This window comes from Nerophis lumbriciformis, linkage group LG03 (assembly GCF_033978685.3).
Source record: "Nerophis lumbriciformis linkage group LG03, RoL_Nlum_v2.1, whole genome shotgun sequence".
Lineage (NCBI taxonomy): Eukaryota > Metazoa > Chordata > Actinopteri > Syngnathiformes > Syngnathidae > Nerophis > Nerophis lumbriciformis.
This window is the reverse complement of record NC_084550.2, coordinates 33,807,734-33,829,731: the sequence shown is the minus strand read 5'-3', so window position 1 is coordinate 33,829,731 and position 21,998 is coordinate 33,807,734. Positions and strand designations below refer to the sequence as shown.

Below are 21,998 nucleotides of genomic sequence, written 5' to 3'. Positions count from 1 at the left end.
ACAGGTGCGTGACGTGACAGGTGAAAACTAATGGTTGCTATGGTGACAAAACAAGAGTGCACAATGAGTCCAAACGTGGAACAGGTGAAACTAATGGGTAGCCATGGAAACAAGACAAGGGAGTGAAAAGCAGGAACTAAAAAGAGTCCAAAACCAGACAGCACGTGGCCAAACAAAAACATGATCAACACAGACATGACATTGATCACATGGACAAAGATAAGACCTTCTGGAGGAAAGTTCTGTGGTCAGATGAAACAAAAATTGAGCAGTTTGGCCACAATACCCAGCAATATGTTTGGAGGAGAAAAGGTGAGGCCTTTAATCCCAGGAACACCAAGCCTACTGTCAAGCATGGTGGTGGTAGTATTATGCTCTGGGCCTGTTTTGCTGCCAATGGAACTGGTGCTTTACAGAGAGTAAATGGGACAATGAAAAAGGAGGATTACCTCCAAATTCTTCAGGACAAGCTAAAATTATCAGCCTGGAGGTTGGGTCTTGGGCGCAGTTGGGTGTTCCAACAGGACAATGACCCCAAACACACGTCCAAAGTGGTAAAGGAATGGCTAAATCAGGCTAGAATGAAGGTTTTAGAATGGCCTTCCCAAAGTCCTGACTTTAAACGTGTGGACAATGCTGAAGAAACAAGTCCATGTCAGAAAAGTAACACATTTAGCTGAACTGCACCAATTTTGTGGTCAAAAATTCCAGCAGAAGCTTGTGGATGGCTACCAAAAGCGCCTTATTGCAGGTAAACTTGCCAAGGGACATGTAAGCAAATATTAACATTTGACCCAGCACATTTGCTCACATGTTCAGTAGACCCATAATAAATTCATAAAAGAAGCAAACTTCATGAATGTTTTTTGTGACCAACAAGTATGTGCTCCAATCACAAAAAAATAAGAGTTGTAGAAATGACTGGAAACTCAAGACAGCCATGACATGATGTCCTTTACAAGTGTATGTAAACTTTTGACCAGGACTGTAAGTAGTCAGTCTTTGCCATGAAGCTCAAAAGTGATCTCAGATGAATCCTGTCTGAACTGATCCTCCTTGAGATGATCCTACAGCTTCATTTGTGGTAAATTCAGTTGGTTGGACATGACTTGGAAAGACACACACCTGTCTATATATAAGGTCCACACTTGACAGTGCATGACAGAGAATGAAGTCCAAGGAATGGTCTGTAGACCTCCCAGACAGGATTGTCTCCAGAGAGGAATGAGAGAAAGTGCCCAAAGATAGGTGTGCCAAGCTTGTGGCATCGTATTCTAAAAGACTTGAGATGTAGTCGCTGCCATAGGTGCATCAACTAAGTATTGAGCAAAGGCTTTCAATACTTGAGTACATGTCATTTCTTAGTGACATTGCAAAAAGCAATAAAAGATCATTTCACATTGTCATTATGGGGTATTGTGTGGAGAATTTTGAGGACAAAAATGAATGTATTTCATTTTGTAGGCTGTAACATAAGAAAAAGTGGTTTTACATTGTCATTATGGGGTTTTGTGTGTAGAATTTTGAGTACAAAAATGAAAGTATTCCATAGAGATGTCCGATAATATCGGCCTCCCGATATTATCGACCGATAAATGCTTTAAAATGTAATATCAGAAATTATCGGTATCGGTTTTTTTTTTATTATCGGTATGTTTTTTTTTGTATTTATTTATTTTTTATTAAATCAACATAAAAAACACAAGATACACTTACTATTAGTACACAACCCAAAAAAACTCCCTCCCCCACTTTTATATTGTTTTACTTTCTTTTTTATTCAAGAAAATGTTTTTAATTTATTTCTTATTTTTATTTATTAATTAAAAAAAAAAATGGACCTTATCTTCACCATACCTGGTTGTCCAAATTAGACATGATAATGTGTTAATAACATGACTGTATATATAGCGGTATCGGTTGATATCGGTATCGATAATTAAGAGTTGGACAATATCGACCCGACCTCGGGTAAGCGGAAGAAGATGGATGGATGGATGGACAATATCGGATATCGGCAAAAAGCCATTATCGGACATCCCTAGTATTCCATTTTGGAGGCTGTAACATAAGTAAATGTGGAACAAGTGATTTCACATTGTCATTAAGGGTATTGTGTGTAGAATTTTGAGGACAAAAACAAATGTATTTCATTTTGTAGGCTGTAACATAAGAAAAAGTGGTTTTACATTGTCATTATGGGGTTTTGTGTGTAGAATTTTGCGGACAAAAATGAAAGTATTCCATAGAGAGGCCGATAAATGCTTTAAAATGTAATATCGGAAATTATCGGTATCGTTTTTTTTTTATTATCGGTATCGTTTTTTTATTTTTTTTTATTTTTTTATTAAATCAACATAAAAAAACACAAGATACACTTATAATTAGTACACCAACCCAAAAAACCTCCCTCCCCCATTTTTATATTGTTTTACTTTCTTTTTTATTCAAGAAAATGTTTTTAATTTATTTATCTTATTTTATTTTTTTATTTTTTTAAAAAAGGACCTTATCTTCACCATACCTGGTTGTCCAAATTAGGCATAATAATGTGTTGATAACACGACTGCATATATATCGGTATCGGTTGATATCGATATCGGTAATTAAAGAGTTGGACAATATCGGATATCGGCAAAAAGCCATTATCGGACATCCCTAGTATTCCATTTTGGAGGCTGTAACATAAGAAAATGTGGAAAGTGATTTCACATTGTCATTATGGGGTATTGTGTGTAGAATTTTGAGGACAAAAACAAATGTATTTCATTTTGTAGGCTGTAACATAAGAAAAAGTGGTTTTACATTGTCATTTTTGGGTTTTGTGTGGAGAATTTTGCGGACAAAAATGAAAGTTAATCCATAGAGATGTCCGATAATAGCGGCCTGCCGATATTATCGGCCGATAAATGCTTTAAAATGTAATATCGGAAATTATTTGTATCGTTTTTTTTTATTATCGGTATCGTTTTTTTTTTAATTTATTTATTTTTTATTAAATCAACATAAAAAACACAAGATACACTTACAATTAGTACACCAACCCAAAAAACCTCCCTCCCCCATTTTTATATTGTTTTACTTTCTTTTTTATTCAAGAAAATGTTTTTAATTTATTTAATTATTTTATTTTATTAATAAAAAAAAAAAAAGACCTTATCTTCACCATACCTGGTTGTCCAAATTAGGCATAATAATGTGTTAATTTCACGACTGTATATATAGCGGTATCGGTTGATATCGGTATCGGTAATTAAAAGTTGGACAATATCGGATATTGGCAAAAAGCCATTATCGGATATTGTTTTTTTTTGTTGTTTTTGTTGTTTTTTTATTAAATCAACATAAAAAACACAAGATACACTTACAATTAGTACACCAACCCAAAAACCTCCCTCCCCCATTTTTATATTGTTTTACTTTCTTTTTTATTCAAGAAATGTTTTTAATTTATTTATCTTATTTTATTTTATTAATTTTTTAAAAAAAGGACCTTATCTTCACCATACCTGGTTGTCCAAATTAGGCGTAATAATGTGTTAATAACACGACTGTATCGGTTGATATCGGTATCGATAATTAAGATTTGGAGAATATCGGATATCGACAAAAAGACATTATCGGACATCCCTAGTATTTCATTTTGTAGGCTGTAACATAAGAAAAAGTGATTTCACATTGTCATTATGGGGTTTTGTGTGTAGAATTTTGCGGACAAAAATGAAAGTATTCCATAGAGATGTCCGATATCGGCCTGCCGATATTATCGGCCGATAAATGCTTTAAAATGTAATATCGGAAATTATCGGTATCGTTGTTTTTTTTTATCGGCATGTTTTTTTTTTTTTTTGGTTTTTTTTATTAAATCAACATAAAAAACACAAGATACACTTACAATTAGTACACCAACCCAAAAAACCTTCCTCCCCCATTTTTATATTGTTTTACTTTCTTTTTTATTCAAGAAAATGTTTTTAATTTATTTATCTTATTTTATTAATTTTTAAAAAAAAAGGACCTTATCTTCACCATACCTGGTTGTCCAAATTAGGCATAATAATGTGTTAATTCCACGACTGTATATATATCGGTATCGGTTGATATCGGTATCGGTAATTAAAGAGTTGGACAATATCGGATATCGGCAAAAAGCCATTATCGGACATCCCTAGTATTCCATTTTGGCGGCTGTAACATAAGAAAATGTGGAAAAAGTGATTTCACATTGTCATTATGGGGTTTTGTTTGTAGAATTTTGAGGACAAAAACAAATGTATTTCATTTTGTAGGCTGTAACATAAGAAAAAGTGGTTTTACATTGTCATTATGGGGTTTTGTGTGTACAATTTTGTGGACAAAAAAGAAAATATTCCATGGAGATGTCGATAAATGCTTTAAAATGTAATATCGGAAATTATCAGTATCGTTTTTTTTATTTTTTTTATTTTTTTTATCGGTAACGTTTTTTTTTGTTTTTTTTTATTAAATCAACATAAAAAACACAAGATACACTTACAATTAGTACACCAACCCAAAAAAACCTCCCTCCCCCATTTTTATATTGTTTTACTTTCTTTTTTATTCAAAAATGTTTTTAATTTATTTATCTTATTTTATTTTATTAATTTTTTTCAAAAAAGGACCTTATCTTCACCATACCTGGTTGTCCAAATTAGGCATAATAATGTGTTAATAACACGACTGTATATATAGCGGTATCGGTTGATATCGGTATCGGTAATTAAGAGTTGGACAATATTGAAATATCGGATATCAGCAAAAAGCCATTATCGGACATCCCTAGTGTTCCATTTTGGAGGCTGTAACATAAGTAAATGTGGAAAAAGTGATTTCACATAGTCATTATGGGGTATTGTGTGTAGAATTTTGAGGACATAAATTAATGTATTCCATTTTAGAGGCATGTAACATAAGAAAATGTGTTAAAAGTGATTTCACATTGTCATTATGGGGTATTGTGTGGAGAATTTTGAGGACAAAAATGAATGTATTCCTTTTTGGAGACTGTAACAAGAAAATGTGGAAAAGGTGATTTCACATTGTCATTATGGGGTATTGTGTGTAGAATCCATCCATCCATCCATTTTCTACCGCTTGTCCCTTTTGGGGTCGCTGGAGCCTCTCTCAGCTACAATTTTAGAATTATGAGGACAAAAAAGAATTAATTCCTTTTTGGAGGCTGTAACATAAGAAAATGTGGAAAAGGTGATTTCACTTTGTCATTATGGGGTGTTGTGTGTAGAATTTTGAGGACAAAAATAAAAGTGTCCTTTTTAGAGGCTGTAACATAAGAAAATGTGGAAAGTGATTTCACTTTGTCATTATGGGGTATTGTGTGTAGAATTCTGAGGATAAAAACAAATGTATTTCATTTTGTAGGCTGTAACATAAGAACAAGTGGTTTTACATTGTCATTATGGGGTTTTGTGTGTAGAATTTTGCGAACAAAAATGAAAGTATTCCATGGAGATGTCGATAAATGCTTTAAAATGTAATATCGGAATTTATCGGTATCGGGTTTTTTTAATTATCGGTATGGTTTTTTGGGGGTACACTTACAATTAGTACACCAACCCAAAAACCTCCCTCCCCCATTTTTATATTGTTTTACTTTCTTTTTTATTCAAGAAAATGTTTTTAATTGATTTATCTTATTTTATTTTATTAATTAAAAAAAAAAAGACCTTATCTTCACCATACCTGGTTGTCCAAATTAGGCATAATAATGTGTTAATTTCACGACTGTATATATAGCGGTATCGGTTGATATCGGTATCGGTAATTAAAAGTTGGACGATATCGGATATCGCCAAAAAGCCATTATCGGACATCCCTAGTATTCCATTTTGGAGGCTGTAACATAAGTAAATGTGGAAAAAGTGATTTCACATTGTCATTATGGGGTATCGTGTGGAGAATTTTGGGGACAAAAATGAATGTATTCCTTTTTGGAGACTGTAACAAGAAAATGTGGTAAAAGTGATTTCACTTTGTCATTATGAGGTATTGTGTGTAGAATCCATCCATCCATCCATTTTCTACCGCTTGTCCCTTTTGGGGTCGCTGGAGCCTCTCTCAGCTACAATTTTAGAATTATGAGGACAAAAAAGAATGAATTCCTTTTTGGAGGCTGTAGCATAAGAAAATGTGGAAAAGGTGATTTCACTTTGTCATTATGGGGTGTTGTGTGTAGAATTTTGAGGACAAAAATAAAAGTGTCCTTTTTAGAGGCTGTAACATAAGAAAATGTGTTAAAAGTGATTTCACATTGTCATGGGGCATTGCAAGTAGAATTATGAGGATAAAAGCGTATTTAATTCCTTTTTGGAGGCTGTAACATAAGAAAATGTGAAAAAAGTGATTTCACATTGTCATTATGGGGTATTGTGTGTAGAATTTTGAGGACATAAATTAATGTATTCCATTTTAGAGGCATGTAACATAAGAAAATGTGTTAAAAGTGATTTCACATTGTCATTATGGGGTATTGTTTGTAGAATTTTGAGGACAAAAATGAATGTATTCCATTTTGGAGGCTGTAACATAATAAAATGTGGAAAGTGATTTCACTTTGTCATTATGGGGTATTGTGTGTAGAATTCTGAGGATAAAAACAAATGTATTTCATTTTGTAGGCTGTAACATAAGAAAAAGTGGTTTTACATTGTCATTATGGGGTTTTGTGTGTAGAATTTTGCGAACAAAAATGAAAGTATTCCATGGAGATGTCGATAAATGCTTTAAAATGTAATATCGGAATTTATCGGTATCGGGTTTTTTTAATTATCGGTATGGTTTTTTTGGGGGTACACTTACAATTAGTACACCAACCCAAAAACCTCCCTCCCCCATTTTTATATTGTTTTACTTTCTTTTTTATTCAAGAAAATGTTTTTAATTGATTTATCTTATTTTATTTTATTAATTAAAAAAAAAAAGACCTTATCTTCACCATACCTGGTTGTCCAAATTAGGCATAATAATGTGTTAATTTCACGACTGTATATATAGCGGTATCGGTTGATATCGGTATCGGTAATTAAAAGTTGGACAATATCGGATATCGCCAAAAAGCCATTATCGGACATCCCTAGTATTCCATTTTGGAGGCTGTAACATAAGTAAATGTGGAAAAAGTGATTTCACATTGTCATTATGGGGTATTGTGTGGAGAATTTTGAGGACAAAAATGAATGTATTCCTTTTTGGAGACTGTAACAAGAAAATGTGGTAAAAGTGATTTCACTTTGTCATTATGAGGTATTGTGTGTAGAATCCATCCATCCATTTTCTACCGCTTGTCCCTTTTTGGGGCGCGGGGGGTCGCTGGAGCCTATCTCAGCTACAATTTTAGAATTATGAGGACAAAAATTCATTCATTCCTTTTTGGAGGCTGTAACATAATAAAATGTGGAAAGGGTGATTTCACTTTGTCATTATGGGGTATTGTGTGTAGAATTTTGAGGACAAAAAATGAAAGTATTCCATGAAGATGTCCGATAATATCAGCCTGCCGATGTTATCAGCCGATAAATGCTTAAAAATGTAACATCGGAAATGATCGGTATCGTTTTTTTTATTATCGGTATCGTTTTTTTTTTTTGTTGTTGTTTTTGTTTTTTTATTAAATCAACATAAAAAACACAAGATACACTTACAATTAGTACACCAACCCAAACCCCCCCACCCCCCATTTTTATATTGTTTTACTTTCTTTTTTTATTCAAGAAAATGTTTTTAATTTATTTTATTTTATTTTATAAATTTTAAAAAAAAAGGACCTTATCTTCACCATACCTGGTTGTCCAAATTAGACATAATAATGTGTTAATGACACGACTGTATATATAGCGGTATCGGTTGATATCGGTAATTAAAGAGTTGGACAATATCGGATATCGGCAAAAAGCCATTATCGGACAAATTTGAGAACAAAAATGAATATTCTTTATTGGAGGCTGTAACATAAGAAAATGTGGAAAAAGTGATTTCACTTTGTCATTATGGGGTCTTGTGTGTAGAATCCATCCATTTTCTACCGCTTGTCCCTTTTGGGGTCGCTGGAGCCTATCTCAGCTGCAATTTTAGAATTATGAGGACAAAAATTTATGAATTCCTTTTTGGAGGCTGTAGAGGACAAAAACAAATGTATTTCATTTTGTAGGCTGTAACATAAGAAAAAGTGGTTTTCGGCCAATACATACTTTAAAATGTAATATCGAAAATTATCGGTATCGTTTTTTTTTGTTTTTTTTATTTTTTATTTTTTATTAAATCAACATAAAAAACACAAGATACACTTACAATTAGTACACAAACCCAAAAAACCTCCCTCCCCCATTTTTATATTGTTTTACTTTATTTTTTTATTCAAGAAAATGTTTTTAATTTATTTATCTTATTTTATTTTATTAATTAAAAAAAAAAAAAAAGGACCTTATCTTCACCATACCTGGTTGTCCAAATTAGGCATAATAATGTGTTAATTCCACGACTGTATATATAGCGGTATCGGTTGATATTGGTATCGGTAATTAAAGAGTTGGACAATATCGGATATCGGCAAAAAGCCATTATCGGACATCCCTAGTATTCCATTTTGGAGGCTGTAACATAAGAAAATGTGGAAAAAGTGATTTCACTTTGTCATTATGGGGTATTGTGTGTAGAATTTTGAGGACAAAAACAAATGTACTTCATTTTGTAGGCTGTAACATAAGAAAAAGTGGTTTTACATTGTCATTATGGGGTTTTGTGTGTAGAATTTTGCGAATAAAAATGAAAGTCTTCCATGGAGATGTCGATAAATGCTTTAAAATGTAATATCGGAAATTATCGGTATCGTTTTTTTTTAATTATCGGTATGGTTTTTTGGGTTTTTTTTTCTTATTAAATCAACATAAAAAACACAAGATACACTTACAATTAGTACACCAACCCAAAAAACCTCCCTCCCCCATTTTTATATTGTTTTACTTTCTTTTTTATTCAAGAAAATGTTTTTAATTTATTTATCTTATGTTATTGTATTAATTTTTTTTTAAAAAGGACCTTATCTTCACCATACCTGGTTGTCCAAATTAGGCATATTAAAGTGTTAATAACACGACTGTATATATAGCGATATCGGTTGATATCGGTATCGGTAATTAAGAGTTGGACAATATTGAAATATCGGATATCAGCAAAAAGCCATTATCGGACATCCCTAGTATTCCATTTTGGAGGCTGAAACATAAGGAAATGTGGAAAAGGTGATTTCACATTGTCAGTTTGTGGTATTGTGTGTAGAATCCATCCATCCATCCATTTTCTACCCCTTGTCCCTTTTGGGGTCGCTGGAGCCTCTCTCAGCTACAATTTTAGAATTATGAGGACAAAAAAGAATTAATTCCATTTTGGAGGCTGTAACAAAAGAAAATGTGGAAAAGGTGATTTCAATTTGTCATTATGGGGTATTGTGTGTAGAATTTTGAGGACAAAAATAAAAGTGTCCTTTTTAGAGGCTGTAACATAAGAAAATGTGTGAAATGTGATTTCACATTGTCATGGGGCATTGCAAGTAGAATTATGAGGATAAAAGTGTATTTAATTCCTTTTTGGAGGCTGTAACATAAGAAAATGTGAAAAAAGTGATTTCACATTGTCATTATGGGGTATTGTGTGTAGAATTTTGAGGACATAAATTAATGTATTCCATTTTAGAGGCATGTAACATAAGAAAATGTGTTAAAAGTGATTTCACATTGTCATTATGGGGTATTGTTTGTAGAATTTTGAGGACAAAAATGAATGTATTCCATTTTGGAGGCTGTAACATAAGAAAATGTGGAAAAAGTGATTTCACATTGTCATTAGGGGGTTTTGTTTGTAGACTTTTGAGGACAAAAACAAATGTATTTCATTTTGTAGGCTGTAACATAAGAAAAAGTGGTTTTACATTGTCATTATGGGGTTTTGTGTGTACAATTTTGTGGACAAAAAAGAAAATATTCCATGGAGATGTCGATAAATGCTTTAAAATGTAATATCGGAAATTATCGGTATCGTTTTTTGTTTTTTTTTATTAAATCAGCATAAAAAACACAAGATACACTTACAATTAGTACACCAACCCAAAAAACCTCCCTCCCCCATTTTTATATTGTTTTACTTTCTTTTTTATTCAAGAAAATGTTTTTAATTTATTTATCTTATTTTATTTTATTAATTTTTTTCAAAAAAAGACCTTATCTTCACCATACCTGTTTGTCCAAATTAGGCATAATAATGTGTTAATAACACGACTGTATATATAGCGGTATTGGTTGATATCGGTATCGGTAATTAAGAGTTGGACAATATTGAAATATCGGATATCAGCAAAAAGCCATTATCGGACATCCCTAGTGTTCCATTTTGGAGGCTGAAACATAAGAAAATGTGGAAAAGGTGATTTCACTTTGTCATTATGGGGTGTTGTGTGTAGAATTTTGAGGACAAAAATAAAAGTGTCCTTTTTAGAGGCTGTAACATAAGAAAATGTGTTAAAAGTGATTTCACATTGTCATGGGGCATTGCAAGTAGAATTATGAGGATAAAAGCGTATTTAATTCCTTTTTGGAGGCTGTAACATAAGAAAATGTGTTAAAAGTGATTTCACATTGTCATTATGGGGTATTGTTTGTAGAATTTTGAGGACAAAAATGAATGTATTCCATTTTGGAGGCTGTAACATAATAAAATGTGGAAAGTGATTTCACTTTGTCATTATGGGGTATTGTGTGTAGAATTCTGAGGATAAAAACAAATGTATTTCATTTTGTAGGCTGTAACATAAGAAAAAGTGGTTTTACATTGTCATTATGGGGTTTTGTGTGTAGAATTTTGCGAACAAAAATGAAAGTATTCCATGGAGATGTCGATAAATGCTTTAAAATGTAATATCGGAATTTATCGGTATCGGGTTTTTTTAATTATCGGTATGGTTTTTTGGGGGTACACTTACAATTAGTACACCAACCCAAAAACCTCCCTCCCCCATTTTTATATTGTTTTACTTTCTTTTTTATTCAAGAAAATGTTTTTAATTGATTTATCTTATTTTATTTTATTAATTAAAAAAAAAAGACCTTATCTTCACCATACCTGGTTGTCCAAATTAGGCATAATAATGTGTTAATTCCACGACTGTATATATAGCGGTATCGGTTAATATCGGTATCGGTAATTAAAGAGTTGGACAATATCGGATATCGGCAAAAAGCCATTATCGGACATCCCTAGTGTTCCATTTTGGAGGCTGTAACATAAGAAAATGTGTAAAAAGTGATTTCACATTGTCATTATGGGGTATTGTGTGTAGAATTTTGAGGACAAAAATGAATGTATTCCTTTTTGGAGGCTGTAACATAAGAAAAAATAAAAAGTGAATAGTGTAAGTAATGGCCTGGCCCTGATGATGAGTCGTTAGGCACCAAGGAATGGCAGCGCTGCTCTCTGCATGAAAGTGAAGTGTCTCCAGAAACATGTTCTTGCAGGAGTGAGACGCTGATATTTAACCTCCTGCCATTGAACGTGTCTCTTTTGTGTGCTCAGACAACAAACCCACCATCAGCAGCTTACTGAAGAGAGAGAAGATTCCACCGCCCATGTTGCAGCCGACCACTCTTTACAAATAAACAGCAGGATATCTCATTGGACGCCTTCTTGACGACCACATTTTCTTTTCTTTTCTTTTTTTTTTTTAGCCTACAGGCCAGATTGACAGATGCAAAATGCAAAATATTGCAGAGAAAAACAACAACATCTTGTCCAGTGATTCATTCTCAGCATGATGCTTTTCCTCACCCATTGGCCAGCAAAGTGACACGCTTTTGTTTTTCAAAGTAAATGTCGTTGTGCATAGGTCCATACTGTGAGGATCCAGACTTTCCTGCCGTGCAGCCGCGGGTGTGACAGTGCTGAGCCTGCAAACCAGCTCAGGGAAACAAACGCCGCAAAGTGAGTTTAAAAGCAATATCATTAAAGCTGCCAGCAGCGAGGAAGGACTCTGGGTTGACGCGTGACGCAGTGCGATCACGTCCTTCTCGATGACCAACACCTGACTTACTGACTCACTGATAAGACTGCTAAGGCCATCTTGGTGTTCAGCCTGGCATGCTAATGTTAGCATGCTAACAGTTAGAAAAAGCAAGTTATATGGCTCTGAGGCATACGGCTCAAAAGGTTAGCATGTTAATAGTTGGCAGGCGTCAAGTACCATGTTATATGAATTTGAGGTATTTAGCTGCAAAAAATGTTTAAAAAAAAATTGAACCACCAGATAAAAAGTCCAAAGCAGCACTTTTCTGCCTCATCTTATTAAAGTGAAATTTTTCAATTTTTTTGTCTCGGAAATTTCGACTTTCTTGTCTCGTAATTTCAACTTTTTTGTCAGAATTTAAATTTTCTTGTCTTGTAATTTCGACTTTTTTGTCTCGTAATTTCGACTTCATCTCATAATTATGACTTGGAAATGATTCATCTCTTAATTATGACATTTTATACCATAATTTTGACTTTTTTGTCGTAATTTTGACTTTCTTGTCTCGAAAATTTGACTCTTTTATCTCGTAATTTCGACTTTTTTGTCAGAATTTCGACTTTCTTGTCTCGTATTTTCAATTTTCTTGTCTCGTAATTCCGACTTTTTTGTCTCGTAATTTCGACTTTCTATCGCGTAATTTAAACTTTTTTGTCTCGTAATTTCGACTATTTTGTCCCATAATTCCGACTTTCTTGTCTCTTAATTTCGACTTTTTTGTCTCGTAATTTACTTTCTACCGTAATGTCGAATTTTTGTCTCATAATTTCTTCTTCATCTCATAATTATGACTTGGAAATTATTCATCTCTTAATTATGACATTTTATACCATAATTTTGACTTTTTTGTCGTAATTTTGACTTTCTTGTCTCGAAAATTTGACTCTTTTGTCTCGTAATTTCGACTTTTTTGTCAGAATTTTGACTTTCTTGTCAAGTAATTTCAATTTTCTTGTCTCGTAATTCCGACTTTCTTGTCTCCTAATTTCAATTTTCTTGTCTCGTGATTCCGACTTTTTTGTCTCGTAATTTTGACTTTCTATCGTGTAATTTAAACTTTTTTGTCTCGTAATTTCAACTATTTTGTCCCATAATTCCGACTTTCTTGTCTCGTAATTTCGACTTTTTTGTCAGAATTTTAACTTTCTTGTCTCGTAATTTCGACTTTCTTGTCTTGTTATTTCGACTTTTTTGGCTCATAATTCCGACTTTCTTGTCTCGTAATTTTGACTTTCTTGTCTTGTATTTTCGACTTTTTTGTCAGAATTTCAACTTTCTTGTCTCATAATTTCGACTTTCTTGTCTCGTTATTTCGACTTTTTTGGCTCATAATTCCGACTATCTTGTCTTGTAATTTTGACTTTCTTGTCTCGTAATTTTAACTTTCTACCGTAATGTCGAATTTTTGTCTCGTAATTTCGACTTCATCTCATAATTATGACTTGGAAATTATTCATCTCTTAATTATGACATTTTATACCATAATTTTGACTTTTTTGTCGTAATTTTGACTTTCTTGTCTCGAAAATTTGACTCTTTTTCTCGTAATTTCGACTTTGTCAGAATTTTGACTTTCTTGTCTCGTAATTTCAATTTTCTTGTCTCGTAATTCCGACTTTCTTGTCTCTTAATTTCAATTTTCTTGTCTCGTAATTCCGACTTTTTTGTCTCGTAATTTTGACTTTCTATCGCGTAATTTAAACTTTTTTGTCTCGTAATTTCGACTATTTTGTCCCATAATTCCGACTTTCTTGTCTCGTAATTTCGACTTTTTTGTCAGAATTTCAACTTTCTTGTCTCGTAATTTCGACTTTCTTGTCTCGTTATTTAGACTTTTTTTGGCTCATAATTCCGACTTTCTTGTCTCATAATTTTGACTTTCTTGTCTCGTAATTTTAACTTTCTACAGTAATGTCGAATTTTTGTCTCGTAATTTTAACTTTCTACAGTTTTTGTCAGAATTTCAACTTTCTTGTCTCGTAATTCCGACTTTTTTGTCTCGTAATTTTGACTTTCTATCGCGTAATTTAAACTTTTTTGTCTCGTAATTTCGACTATTTTGTCCCATAATTCCGACTTTCTTGTCTCGTAATTTCGACTTTTTTGTCAGAATTTCAACTTTCTTGTCTCGTAATTTCGACTTTCTTGTCTCGTAATTTTAACTTTCTACAGTAATGTCGAATTTTTGTCTCGTAATTTCGACTTCATCTCATAATTATGACTTGGAAATTATTCATCTCTTAATTATGACATCTTATACCATAATTTTGACTTTTTTGTCGTAATTTTGACTTGTCTCGAAAATTTGACTCTTTTGTCTCGTAATTTCGACTTTTTTGTCAGAATTTTGACTTTCTTGTCTCGGAATTTCAATTTTCTTGTCTCGTTATTTAGACTTTTTTTGGCTCATAATTCCGACTTTCTTGTCTCGTAATTTTGACTTTCTTGTCTCGTAATTTTAACTTTCTACAGTAATGTCGAATTTTTGTCTCGTAATTTCGACTTCATCTCATAATTATGACTTGGAAATTATTCATCTCTTAATTATGACATCTTATACCATAATTTTGACTTTTTTGTCGTAATTTTGACTTGTCTCGAAAATTTGACTCTTTTGTCAGAATTTTGACTTTCTTGTCTCGTAATTTCAATTTTCTTGTCTCATAATTCCGACTTTCTTGTCTCGTAATTTAAATTTTCTTGTCTCGTAATTCTGACTTTTTTGTCTCCTAATTTTGACTTTCTATCGCGTAATTTAAACTTTTTTGTCTCGTAATTTCGACTTTTTTGTCAGAATTTCGACTTTCTTGTCTCGTAATTTCGACTTTCTTGTCTCGTAATTTTAACTTTCTACCGTAATGTCGAATTTTTGTCTCGTAATTTCAACTTCATCTCATAATTATGACTTTGAAATTATTCATCTCTTAATTATGACATTTTATACCATAATTTTGACTTTTTTGTCGTAATTTTGACTGTCTGGTCTCGTAATTTTGACTGTCTTGTCTCGTAATTTCGACTTTCTCTCGCGTAATTTAAACTTTTTTGTCTCGTAATTTCAACTATTTTGTCTCATAATTTCGACTTTTTTGTCAGAATTTAAATTTTCTTGTCTCGTAATTTCAATTTTCTTGTCTCGTAATTCCGACTTTCTTGTCTCGTAATTTTGACTGTCTTGTCTCGTAATTTCGACTTTCTATTACGTAATTTAAACTTTTTTGTCTCTAATTTCGACTATTTTGTCCCATAATTTCGACTCTCTTGTCTCGTAATTTCGACTTTTTTGTCAGAATTTCAATTTTCTTGTCTCGTAATTTCGACTTTTTTGTCAGAATTTCAATTTTCTTGTTTCGTAATTTTGACTGTCTTGTCTCGTAATTTCGACTTTCTATCGCGTAATTTAAACTTTTTTTGTCTCGTAATTTCAACTATTTTGTCTCATAATTTCGACTTTTTTGTCAGAATTTAAATTTTCTTGTCTCGTAATTTAAATTTTCTTGTCTCGTAATCCCGACTTTCTTGTCTCGTAATTTTGACTGTCTTGTCTCGTAATTTCGACTTTCTATTACGTAATTTAAACTTTTTTGTCTCTAATTTCGACTATTTTGTCCCATAATTTCGACTCTCTTGTCTCGTAATTTCGAATTTTTTGTCAGAATTTCAATTTTCTTGTCTCGTAATTTCGACTTTTTTGTCAGAATTGAAATTTTCTTGTTTCGTAATTTTGACTGTCTTGTCTCGTAATTTCGACTTTCTATCGCGTAATTTCAATTTTCTTGTCTCGTAATTTCGACTTTTTTGTCAGAATTTCAATGTTCTTGTCTCGTAATTTTGACTGTCTTGCCTCGTAATTTCGACTTTCTATCGCGTAATTTAAACTTTTTTGTCTCGTAATTTTGACTATTTTGTCCCATAATTTCGACTTTCTTGTCTCGTAGTTTCGACTTTTTTGTCAGAATTTCAATTTTCTTGTCTCGTAATTTCGACTTTTTTGTCAGAATTTCAATTTTCTTGTCTCGTAATTTTGACTTTCTATCATGTAATTTAAATTTTTTTGTCTCGTAATTTCGACTTTTTTGTCAGAATTTTGACTTTCTTGTCTCATAATTTCAATGTTCTTGTCTCGTAATTCCGGCTTTCTTGTCTCGTAATTTTGACTGTCTTGCCTCATAATTTCGACTTTCTATCGCGTAATTTAAACTTTTTTGTCTCGTAATTTTGACTATTTTGTCCCATAATTTCGACTTTCTTGTCTCGTAATTTCGACTTTTTTTGTCAGAATTTCAACTTTCTTGTCTCGTAATTTCGACTTTCTTGTCTCATTATTTCGACTTTTTTGTCTCATAAATTCGACTTTCTTGTATCGTAATTTTGACTGTCTTGTGTCGTAATTTTGACTTTCTATCGTCATTTCGACTTGTTTGTCTCATAATTTCGACTTCATCTCATACTTATGACTTAATTACGACATTTTATACCATAATTGACTTTTTTGTCGTAATTTTGACTTTCTTGTCTCGTAATTTCGACTGTCTTGTCTCGTAATTTCGACTTTCTATCGCGTGATTTAAACTTTTTTGTCTCGTAATTTAAACTATTTTGTCCCATAATTTCGACTTTCTTGTCTCGTAATTTTGACTTTTTTGTCAGAATTTCAATTTTCTTGTCTTGTAATTTAGACTTTCTTGTCTCGTTATTTCGACTTTTGTTTCATAATTCCAACTTTCTTATGTCGAAATTTGGACTTTCTTGTCTCGTAATTTTAACTTTCTATTGTAATGTCGACTTTTTGTCTCGTAATTTCGACTTCATCTCATAATTATGACTTGGAAATTATTCATCTCTTAATTATGACATTTTATACCATCATTTTGACTTTTTTGTCGTAATTCTGACTTTCTTGTCTCGTAATTTTGACTGTCTTGTCTCGTAATTTTAACTTTTTTGTCTCGTCATTTCAACTATTTTGTCCCATAATTTTGACTTTTTTGTCAGAATTTTGACTTTCTTGTCTCATAATTTCAATGTTCTTGTCTCGTAATTCCGACTTTCTTGTCTCGTAATTTTGACTGTCTTGTCTCGTAATTCCGAGTTTCTTGTCTCGTAATTCCGACTTTCTTGTCTCGTAATTTTGACTGTCTTGTCTCGTAATTCCGATTTACTTGTCTTGTAATTTTGACTGTCTTGTCTCGTATTTTCGACTTTCTATCGCATAATTTAAAGTTTTTTGTCTCGTAATTTCGACTTTCTATCGCGTAATTTAAACTTTTTTGTCTCGTAATTTCGACTATTTTGTCCCATAATTTTGACTTTTTTGTCTCGTAATGTCAACTTTTTTGTCGTAATTTTGACTTTTTGGTGAATTACATTTATTTAATGCTATTGTCTCCATTGGGTTACATTTATACCAGTGTGGGTGAAGTGCCTTGCCCAAGGACACAAGGGCAAAAAGCCGGATTTGAACCAGGAACCCCTTAAGTTCCAGGATGGCCACGCCTTCATTTCCTGCTTCACTCAGGTAAAGATATTACTTCTTGTCTTTGAAGAAAGTACAAAGTAAAAGCAGCTAGACTCAATACAGTGCTATCTTAAGTGATGTTATTTCCCCCAGAATGCAACGGTACAGACTGTGTAATGCAATGTTTGTTTTTGGCTACTTTTAGGGTCTTTAATGTTTTTTTTTTCCTTTATAAAATGCATTACCTGATTGTTTGGAACGTTACTTGCAAACTTTGTTAGTTTGAAGAAAAACAATGTTGTGGTAAGTACGCTATTCAGATGAGTGTTCCCAATCAATGCTTGGTTGTTTCCGACAGGCAGCAGTAAAAACAACCACTATTATAAAGAAAGTGCAGATTGTGATCATATAAATCAATAAGTTGTTAGATAAATCAGTGTACTCTTGTATGTAAAGTAGATATCTTCATGTTAAATGTTCCATTGGCCCAATTACATGTGCCGCCGGCACTCCATATACAAATCTACATGTTAAATGTTCCATTGGCCCAATTACATGTGCCGCCGGCACTCCATATACATATCTACATGTTAAATGTTCCATTGGCCCAATTACATGTGCCGCCGGCACTCCATGTACATATCTACATGTTAAATGTTCCATTGGCCCAATTACATGTGCCGCCGGTACTCCACGAACCGCCTTCATCCATCTATTAAGTGAGGGTTAGTTAGGCTTAACGCTGACCCCAAAAATAAAACTATGGGAAGTTATAATTATGAAATAAAAAGTCACAATTATTAGATAAAAGGTCAAAATTATTTATCTCCTAATCAAAACTTTATATCATCATTTTGACTTCTTTGGCTCATAATTTCGACTTTTTTGTTTCATAATTTTGACATTTTTGTCTCGTAATTTTGACGTTTTTGTCTCGTGATTTTGATTTTCTATGTCGTAATTTCGACTTTCTATCTCATAATTTCGACTTTTTTGTCTCGTAGTTTCGATTTCATCTCCTAATTATGACTTCGAAATTATTCATCTCTTAATAATGACATTTTATACCATAATTTTGACTTTTTTTGTCGTAATTTCGACTTGTCTCGTAATTTCGACTTTCTTTTGTCATAATTTCGATTTTTTTTGTCTCGTAATTTCAACTTCTTTGTCTCGAAAATTTCACTTTTTTCTTTCGTAATTTCACTTGTTTTGTCCCATAATTTTGACTTTATTGTATCGTAATTTCGCCTTTTTTGTCGTAATTTTGACTTTCTTTTCTCGTAATTTCGACTTTCTTGTCTCGTAATTTAAACTTTCTTGTCTCGTAATTCGACTTTCTTGTCTCGTTACTTTGTCTTTTTTGTCTCGTAATTTCAATTTTTGTCTCGTAATTTTGACTTTTGTCTCGTAATTTCGATTTTTTTTTTTACTCGAAAATTTTACTTTTTTATCTCGTAATTTCAATTGTTTTGTCTCGTAATTTAGACTTTCTTGTCTCGTAATTTTCTACTTTCTTGTCTCGTAATTTTCTACTTCTTGTCTCGTAATTTCGACTTTTTTGTCGTAATTTTGAGACCATCGTATTTTCGACTTTGTCTTGTAATTTTGACTTTTGTCTCGTAATTTTGACTTTTTTGGTTCATAATTTCGACTTTTTTGTCTCGTAATTTTGACTTTCTTGTCTCGTAACTTCCACTTTTTTGTCTCGAGATTGACTTTCTTGTCTCGTAATTCCGACTATTTTGTCTCGTAATTTCAACTTTTTAGTCTTTTAATTTTGACTGTCTTGTCTCGTAATTTAAATTTTGTCTCGAAAATTTGACTTTTTTGTCTCGTATTTTCGACTTCCTTGTCTCGTAATTTCGACTTTTTTGTCTCGTAATTTCAACTTTGTCTCGAAAATTTGCCTTTTTTGTCTCGTCATTTCAATTGTTTTGTCCCGTAATTTCGACTTTCTTGTCTCGTAATTTAGACTTCCTTGTCTCGTAATTTAGACTTTTTTGTCTCGTAATTTCAACTTTGTCTCGAAAATTTGCCTTTTTTGTCTCGTCATTTCAATTGTTTTGTCCCGTAATTTCGACGTTCTTGTCTCGTAATTTCTACTTTGTTATTACGTAATTTTTTTTACTTTCTTGTCTCGTAATCTTGACTTTCTTATCACGTAATTTTTTACTTTCTTGTCTCATAATCTCAACTTTTTTGTCTCGTAATTTCGACATTGTCTCGTAATTTAAATTTTTTGTCCCGTAATTTTAACTATCTAACTCTAAATTTCGATTATTTTTTTTGTCTTGTAATTTCGACTTTCTTGTCTCGTAATTTCGACTTTCTATCTCGTAATTTCAATTTTTTTGTGTCGTGATTTCGATTTTTTTTGTCTCGTGATTTCGATTTTTTTGTCTCGTGATTTCGACTTTTTTGTCTTGTGATTTCGACTTTTTTGCCTTGTAATTACAACTTTTTGTGTTGTGATTTCGACTTTTTTAACTCGTAATTTCGACTTTTTTGTCTCGTAATTTCAACTTTTTTGGCTCGTAATTTCAACTTTTTTGGCTCGTAATTACGACTTTTTGTCTCTCGTGATTTCGACTTTTTTGCTGGTAATTACGACTTTTTGTCTCGAGATTTCGACTTTTTTGTCTCGTAATTTCGACTTTTGTCTCGTGATTTCGACTTTTTTGTCTCGTAATTTCGACTTTTTTGTCTCGTAATTTCGGCTTTGTCTCGTAATTTCAACTTTGTCTCGTGATTTCGACTTTTTTGTCTCGTGATTTCGACTTTTTTGTCTCGTGATTTCAACTTTTTTGTCTCGTGATTTCGACTTTTTTGTCTCGTAATTTCGACTTTTGTCTCGTAATTTCGACTTTTTGTCTCGTGATTTCGCCCTTTTTGTCTCGTGATTTCGACTTTTTTGTCTCGTAATTTCGACTTTTGTCTCGTAATTTCGATTTTTTTGTCTCGTAATTTCAACTTTTTTGCTGGTAATTACAACTTCTTGTCTCGTGATTTCGACTTTTTTAACTCGTAATTTCGACTTTTTTAACTCGTAATTTCGACTTTTTTGTCTCGTAATTTCAATTTTTGTCTCGTAATTTTGACTTTTGTCTCGTAATTTCGATTTTTTTTTTACTCGAAAATTTTACTTTTTTATCTCGTAATTTCAATTGTTTTGTCTCGTAATTTAGACTTTCTTGTCTCGTAATTTTCTACTTCTTGTCTCGTAATTTCGACTTTTTTGTCGTAATTTTGAGACCATCGTATTTTCGACTTTGTCTTGTAATTTTGACTTTTGTCTCGTAATTTTGACTTTTTTGGTTCATAATTTCGACTTTTTTGTCTCGTAATTTTGACTTTCTTGTCTCGTAACTTCCACTTTTTTGTCTCGAGATTGACTTTCTTGTCTCGTAATTTCAACTTTTTAGTCTTTTAATTTTGACTGTCTTGTCTCGTAATTTAAATTTTGTCTCGAAAATTTGACTTTTTTGTCTCGTATTTTCGACTTCCTTGTCTCGTAATTTCGACTTTTTTGTCTCGTAATTTCAACTTTGTCTCGAAAATTTGCCTTTTTTGTCTCGTCATTTTTTTTACTTTCTTGTCTCGTAATCTTGACTTTCTTATCACGTAATTTTTTACTTTCTTGTCTCATAATCTCAACTTTTTTGTCTCGTAATTTCGACATTGTCTCGTAATTTAAATTTTTTGTCCCGTAATTTTAACTATCTAACTCTAAATTTCGATTATTTTTTTTGTCTTGTAATTTCGACTTTCTTGTCTCGTAATTTCGACTTTCTATCTCGTAATTTCAATTTTTTTGTGTCGTGATTTCGATTTTTTTTGTCTCGTGATTTCGATTTTTTTGTCTCGTGATTTCGACTTTTTTGTCTTGTGATTTCGACTTTTTTGCCTTGTGATTTCAACTTTTTTGCCTTGTAATTACAACTTTTTGTCTTGTGATTTCGACTTTTTTAACTCGTAATTTCGACTTTTTTGTCTCGTAATTTCAACTTTTTTGGCTCGTAATTTCAACATTTTTGGCTCGTAATTACGACTTTTTGTCTCTCGTGATTTCGACTTTTTTGCTGGTAATTACGACTTTTTGTCTCGAGATTTCGACTTTTTTGTCTCGTAATTTCGACTTTTGTCTCGTGATTTCGACTTTTTTGTCTCGTAATTTCGACTTTTTTGTCTCGTAATTTCGGCTTTGTCTCGTAATTTCAACTTTGTCTCGTGATTTCGACTTTTTTGTCTCGTGATTTCGACTTTTTTGTCTCGTGATTTCAACTTTTTTGTCTCGTGATTTCGACTTTTTTGTCTCGTAATTTCGACTTTTGTCTCGTAATTTCGACTTTTTGTCTCGTGATTTCGCCCTTTTTGTCTCGTGATTTCGACTTTTTTGTCTCGTAATTTCGACTTTTTTGTCTCGTAATTTCGACTTTTTTGTCTCGTAATTTC

At 32.4% G+C, this 21,998-nt stretch overlaps 2 protein-coding genes across 6 annotated transcripts in view; one reads left to right on the top strand and one right to left on the bottom strand.

The window, feature by feature from the left end:
• The window catches only part of LOC133583575 (dual specificity tyrosine-phosphorylation-regulated kinase 4-like), a 77,277-nt gene extending 64,884 nt beyond the window's left edge, over positions 1–12,393 (top strand). For both annotated transcript variants that reach the window (XM_061937654.1, XM_061937653.1), the window contains one exon: positions 11,599–12,393. In XM_061937654.1, the coding sequence (XP_061793638.1) occupies positions 11,599–11,681 (83 nt within the window). In that variant the 3' untranslated portion in view covers positions 11,682–12,393. The remainder of the gene's footprint in view (positions 1–11,598) is intronic.
• The window catches only part of rap1gapb (RAP1 GTPase activating protein b), a 519,058-nt gene that overhangs the window by 309,107 nt on the left and 187,953 nt on the right, over positions 1–21,998 (bottom strand). The gene's annotated exons all lie outside the window — the stretch shown is intronic.